This window comes from Guillardia theta (genome assembly GCF_000315625.1).
Source record: "Guillardia theta CCMP2712 unplaced genomic scaffold GUITHscaffold_118, whole genome shotgun sequence".
Taxonomy (NCBI): Eukaryota; class Cryptophyceae; order Pyrenomonadales; family Geminigeraceae; genus Guillardia; species Guillardia theta.
In genome coordinates, this window is record NW_005434556.1 from 109,985 (window position 1) to 116,966 (window position 6,982).

Below are 6,982 nucleotides of genomic sequence, written 5' to 3' on the forward strand. Positions count from 1 at the left end.
GAGGAGAGAGGGGAGGAGGGAGGGGAGGAGCAAGGAGGAGGAGGGAAGAGTAAAAGAACCAGAGCAGGAGGAGGAGAGGGTTTCTTTTTGACTTCATTTTATCTTCGCTCATGGTCGTTTGTCAGGAGTCTGCGCTACAACGAGCTGCTAGTCGAATCTACACCCTCGAGATGGAGGTGAAGACGAAAAGATGCGAGAGGAACAGAGAAAGAAAAGGAAGAAGGAGGAGGAGGAGCAAAGATATGAATACATGAATGATCAGGAAATGAAAGGAGCTGGAAGAGGGAGAAGAGAAGCCTAGAACTAGAGGATCAGCAGGACGAGGAGCAGGAGGATCAAGAGGAGGAGGAGGAGGAGAAGAGCAGCGGCAGCAGCAGTAGCGGCAGCAGTGGCAGCAGCGGCAGCAGCAGCAGAGGAGGAGGAGGAGAAGAAGCAGCAGCAGCAGAGGAGGAGAAAGAGCAGCTGCAGCAGCAGCAGCAGCAGCAGCAGAGGAGCAGCAGCAGGAGGCAGGGAGCAGGATTCCCTTCAGCTTGTCTGACCGCAATCTGACTTGTCATTCAGATTGCTGACCTGCGATCTCAACATTGCAGATGAAATCTTCAAGTCAACAATTTCTGATGCTATAGAGTGTAAATATCCTGAACAATGCTGCTGCTGCTGCATCATCATCACCATCACTATCTCCATCATCACCATCATCACCATCACTATCTCCATCATCATCTTCATCAACACCATCCCCATCACCATCATCATCATCATCATCCATCTTCACGTCGCTCCTTGTCGCTGCTTGTTGTCCTTGACACGTGAAGTGACATGACAAGGGTCAATCACATGCGATGAAGACGCGAGATAGTCGCGAGGATTCGCACTGACCTCCCCATCAGACTGGCAGATAAACACTCATCGTAGAAGACTCGCACAGAGTCCCTCGCCTCTCCTCTCCTCTCCTCTCCTCTCCTCTCCTCTCCTCTCCTCTCCTCTCCTCTCCTCTCCTCTTGCCCCCTCTCTCCTCTCCTCTCTTCTCCTTCTCTGATGCTGGCGTGAAGCTGGTGAAGCGCTTGTGGCATGAAAGGCTGGCAGAAGTGTCGATAGGTCGTGAGATGAGCTTGTAGGATGATTGCAGTGCTGATGTGAGTGCAGAGAGAGCGTGTTGACGAGGTAGAGATGTCATATGATGCAAGATAGGATGATCTCAGACTGAGTGAGTAAGGTGCTGTTGTGATGCAATACTTGATCAATTGATGTACTAGATGTTGTCTGCTACAGAACATAGATGGGTAGTCAGACAGCAACTGAAGGAAACCATTGCAGCACTTCTAGAACATTCAACATCTCTTGCACAAGACTTTCTCATTACAACATGTAGATAAACAAATCACCTTGCTTTCTTTTTGTGAACCAAAACCAACCAGAAAATCTGAAGCCACTTGCTGCAAACCCTTGCTCGACAAGAAAGCCTTCATCGTCAACCTCGTCGTCGTTTCAAGCCAGATTCCATAGCGCTTGACACGCCTCCTCCCGTACCGGCGCCTAGAGGTTTAAACGCAGCTCCTAGTGGCTTGCGAGCGGCTCGAAGGGGCTTGAGAAATGGCTCCTCGTTCCTCCAGCAGTCGCCTGACAGGGCTCGAGAGCGTCTCATCGATGACGGCACCGCGACACATCAGCTCTCTCTCCAACGGCCCGAAGTCAGCTGACAGAAGCCAACGGCCATCCCCAGCTAGAGTCCACGTCATCACATGACCTTGAGACAGACAGAACACAGACAGCCTCCTCCCGTCCGGCCCCCACGCAAGCGCATCGACTCCTCCCTCGCCTCCCTCCAGCTCCTCCCGCCTCCCCGTCTCGACCTCCCACACCCACACCCTATCCCTCGACCTTGACCTTCCGCCCAGCCTCCTCCCGTCCGGCCCCCACGCAAGCGCATCGACTCCTTCCTCGCCTCCCTGCAGCTCCTCCCGCCTCCCCGTCTCGACCTCCCACACCAACACCCTATCTCCATTGATCGACCTGCCCGCCAGCCTCCTCCTGGTCGGTACTGGCACTCCTTCTGCTGACCATTCCACGGGTACCTTCTGCTCCTTTACCCATTCGAGTCTCGTCCTTTCATCCTTCTCCATGTATCGTCCAGTCAAAGCTATCCTCCCGTCCGCCATGAAGCTTATCTTCCCTATATTCTCTTGCCCCTTATCAAGCTCGAGGCAGCACTTCCCTGTCTCTATATCCCACACCCTCATCCTCCCATCCTCTGACCACGACACCAGTCTCTTCCCGTCTGCCCTCCAGCTTAGTATCTTGATCTTGCTCCCATGCGATCCCAGCTCCTTGTCACACTTTCCTGTCTCCACATCCCATACCTGTATCCTCCCGTCCCTCCTCCCTGTCGCTAGAGCCTTCCCTCCCGGCTCGAAGGCCCCGCAGCTCACATCCTCGCACTCGATCCTCGTGCTCGCTCGATCCCCGAAGTAAGCCCCGTCCAGCTGAGCTCCCTCCAGCCTCGCCTCCATGAAGTATCCGTGACTCGCGTCCACCCCCGACAGGTCAGCCCGCCTCAGGTTGGTGCGGTGGAAGATGCCGTTCCTCAAGATCGCCCCGGGCACTCGCACTCCCTCCAGGTCAAGCCCCGACAGAGCCTCCCCCGCCGCCACCAGGATCGAAGCCGCGTTCGCTGACGCCCGTCCGGCCTCCTCGCTCCCATCATCTCGCGACGCTCTCACCACCTCCACCAGCTTCTCCCTGTACTTGTCGCGCTTGCTCCGCACCACCATGGCGTGCTCCTTGATCGACTCGACCTCCTCTTGCAGCCTCACTAGCGTCAGACTCGCCGGTGCCCTCACGCGCCCGTCCTCCTGCTCACGCAGCTGCTCGAAGGTTGCCTCCGCCAGGAAGAAGCTCCGCAGCAGGTCGTGCACGAAGCTTACCTCCAGGCTCCCGTCCTGCTTGTTCTCCTTCACCTGAGTCAGACAGCCTCGCAGCAGCCAGTACCCCAGTTCGCACTTCAACGTCCCTCCTCGCGTGGTCAAGCTGAAGGGCTCGCTAGACAGGAAGGCGTCTCCTTCCTTCAGGACTACAAGGCTCCTACCTTCCCTGTACATGTGAAGACAGAGCTGTTTAGCTGCATATGAGTACTTCTCCATGTAACTCTCGTCGTTGATGCCCGCTTCCTTCGCCCTGGCTTCAAGCTCCGGGCTCTGCTTGAGCTTGGACCACTCGCGCCGGTACCACTCCTTGGCGTACTCCTTGTACACGCAGTGCCGGTTGATTGTCCGTCCAGGCTTGGCCCTGCGCTTCTTCTGCAGCCTCGGAAGCACGAGCAGAAGCACCTTGAGCGAGTAGGGCGTGCTCACGATGCCTTGAAGCTCCGGCATCGACTTCATCGCCTCCTCGTACTTCTCCTTGCTCCAGCCCCCGCCCCTTGTGCTTTTCGCGTGCTGTGCAATGTACCGGCTCACTCCCTTCTTGTCGCTCAGGCTCATTGGATACACCCAAGCCACCAGCACAGCGTCTCTTGCTTCAAGCCCGCGAGGACAGAATAGCGAGACTGACTTGCCTTCCTCCTCCAAGTAGCCGCTCCTACACGTGACCACGACCTTGACGTCCCGGCAGCTCACCAGCTCCTCCAGCACCTCCTGCACCACGTTCCTCTCCCCTCCCATCTCGTCGTATGAGTCCAGCACCACCATAAACGAGTCGTTCCCGCGTACCCATGCTTGCCATGCCCGCTCGTTGTCGAACTTCTCTCCTCCTGTATCCTCCAAGTACGCTCTGACGCTCGTGTACTTGGGTAGATGTAGGAACACTGGATATCGCTCCCCCGGCCTCCAGGCCACTCCCGCCTCGATCGCCCACCTCATCCCCAGTGTCGACTTGCCGGCTCCGGCCTTACCCAGCAGCAGCAGCACCTGCTTGTCCTCCCGCTCCATGAAGCGACTCAGGAGCTCGTCCGAAGCTTCTCCAGCTGTCGCTCTGATCTCAGGATTGACATCCGAGCAGTTGGTCTCTATGAAGCACTCCATCGCATCCTTCACGCTCTCCTCCTCCCCCAGCATGCTCTCGATGTCCTTCCATAGACGCCGCGGCAGCAGGCTGCATGCCCCGTGTACCTTAGCGATCTTGCCGGTCGACAGGTCTACCTTGTCGGCAAAGCCGTAGAGATGGCTGTAGCACCAGGCGTTGATGATCATGTTGGCCTTAGGCGGCAGGTAGGGGGCGCTCTCAGAGGAGACCTGGTGGATGGAGACGTTCTCAAAGTCTTCCAGGTAGAAGTCAACCGTCTCGTCCCCTGCTGTCTTGAGCTCTCCGCCCTCCCCGCCATGCGTCCCCGTGTTGACGTGGATGGACTGACCTAGTCGGGTCATCGCTACCAGCACCTCCTTCACGTCCTCCACGCTCACTTCCTCCTCGCTCTCCCACACGTGCTGACCCGACGGGAGGCTGAAGACAAAGAACTTGCTGTTCTTGGAGGACTGAAGGACGTAACAACCTGGAGCGGTCTCGACCAGTCCGAGCTCTCGCTTATCCTCATACAGCTTGTACATGCGTCCAGGAAGCAGGTCGTCGGAGTGGGTGACTCTGCCTCGCGTCTGACCTTGTTTGTCTACTTGGCTTCTTCTTTGCTTCACTTCAACAATGGTCCTCTCTCCCGTCGAGCTCGCGTTTCCTCCCGAGACCTGCTTCGCCACTGCGATGCCTTCCCTGCTGGACCCTACTGCTACATCCTCCTCGGTGTTCATGCTCCCAGCAGTACTACGGGCCTCAGCCGGGCGCTGCTGGGTTCCTTCGACTTTCTGCTTCTTACACTCCGGCCTCCCCTCGGCCTCCTCCCTCTCACGTCTCACTTCTCGATCGCTTCCAAGCAAGAAGTCACCAACGCTCCCCAAGCCGTTCAGATCTCTTCGCTCCATGTCTTCGAAGGCTTTTCTCAGCTCCTCCCTCCAGTCTTCCTCCGCCTCATTCCACATCATCCCCCGACCTTCATCGTGAACGACCCAGCCAGAGCTGCTGACCCACGTCCTCCAGCCCTCCAGCTCGTTGGTCGTGCAGTCTTGGGTCTCCCGGCGCTTGTTGTATTCCAGCAGCGAGTAGCACAAGAAGATGTCGCTCAGTCTCGTCATCCTCATCAGCATCACGAAGCTTCCTACCTCCACTGCCTTGTCCAGCACATAGCAGTAGAACAGCAGCTTCTGCCCGTTTTGAAGGTAGCTCTGCTTCCGGAGATGGCCCTCTATCAAGTCCATCGCCTCCTCTGACGACATGGAAGCCTCGTAGCATTTATCTTGCACTCTTCGCTTCCACACGGCTAGAGCATCTCGCAGTTCGTCAGCATCTAAGACGCGGCAAAGCTCGGTCACGATCGTATAATCCAAGATCGCAATGCAGGTCTTCTCTTTCGGCACTTCCCGGCCAGACTCTTTCCTCCAAGCCTCGAACGAGGGAGCAAAGATCCTGTCCTCATTGAAGTAGCTCATCACCTCCTCGATAAACTCGCGTCCTACAAGCTCCTCTTCGACAATCGAGTAGAAATTTCCCAGCATCACTCGCGAAGCAAACGATACATCTTTGTACCGCAAGAAACACATCAGGATCACTGAGCAGATCCGCCAGCGCGGCAGCTCCTGATTGCTGCTTGAGAGGAAATACTTGCATGCTGCTCTCGCTCGATCTCTGAACGCCTCCGTATCTTCACCACAGTACGCGGCCACCAAAACCTCTGCCACTTTTGCCTCCGATCCTACTTCCGAGTCCACTGACTCTGCTGGCTCCCCATGAACGACTTGCTGTAGACCCTGCGTCACCTGCTTGAGGTCCGCTACAAGCTGACCGTCATCGGCGCCTGACTGTTTGTTGTTGTTGACAAGCAGCTTCTTGAAAGCATTGACTCCAGCTGCCTCCCAGGTACGCACGTTGCTGGGGACGCGAGCCAGAAGATGACTTGCGCGACAGCACGGGCGGGACATGATCTTGAAGTTTGTAAGAAGCGGGTAGTTCATTCCCATCCAGTAGTAGAGGCTCTTGGACATGTCGATCGCCTCGTCGTCAGGAACTCTCGTCTCATGCCCGATCACAAAGTCCACATGCTTGATCAGCCCCTGCGCTACAATTCCCGACCAGCACAAGTTGAGCACTACCAGCCGCAGGTACTTGCGCTCCTTCACCAGCTCAGCCAGTGTATCGGTGAGCTCTTGAGGGGTATGATGCTTGCCGCCTATGCAGATCTTACCGTCTTGGTAGCCATGGCAAGCAAGGTGGAGGACGACTGGCTCTACTCTGCTCAGCTCCCGGGCAAGGTCGGTGATCTTCTTCTTGAAGCAATACTCGAAAACAACATTCTTGGCGAACCCTATGAACGCAGCGTCTCCTTGCTCGTGAGCTCCTGCCATGAAGCGGTCTCTGATCAAGTCTCTCTCCTCCTCGACGTTGAGTCCGCATCGCTGCTCCGCGTCGGCGAAGAACAGCACCTTGAAGGGAGGATCGCCGCTGAATAGAGTATCTGTATCGAGTCGGCTTGGCGGGTCTTCAGCGTCGGAGGTCTTGCAACACGCGCAGATACGGTGCAGCTCGACCCTGCTGTCATTCCTCGACATACTAGAGAAGCGAAAGATTAAGGGGAAAGAGTAGGAGGGAGAAGATTAACATAAGAAGACAACACTAGAGGCAGACAGCGCCAGACAACACTAGAGGCAGAGAGCAAGACAACACTAGAGGCACAGAGCAAGACAAGACTAGAGGCAGAGAGCAAGACAAGACTAGAGGCAGAGAGCAACACAAGGCAGGAAGCGGGAGACGAGGAGAGATTCGAAGGGGTAGTTAGCAATACATTGAGGGGGTAGGGGTCATTCCGGAGAATGGCATGGTGCGGGCCCGTGGCCCGGCCGATGGCCGCGTCACTGAGAAGTGACTCGGGCAGCTAAGTGACTCCACGCTGCCGCAGTGCCGTACGATGAGCTGAGCCGCAGGAGGCTGGTTGTGTGGAAGCCGC

The 6,982-nt window shown here is 56.5% G+C and overlaps 1 protein-coding gene across 1 annotated transcript; it reads right to left on the reverse strand.

The window, feature by feature from the left end:
- Positions 1-2,129: 2,129 nt before the first annotated feature.
- On the reverse strand, positions 2,130-2,414 carry GUITHDRAFT_60282 (hypothetical protein; the record flags this gene model as incomplete). Its single annotated transcript, XM_005822831.1, has 1 exon — positions 2,130-2,414. A coding segment is annotated over one exon (285 nt), but the record flags the coding sequence as incomplete, so codon positions are not given.
- Positions 2,415-6,982: the final 4,568 nt, after the last annotated feature.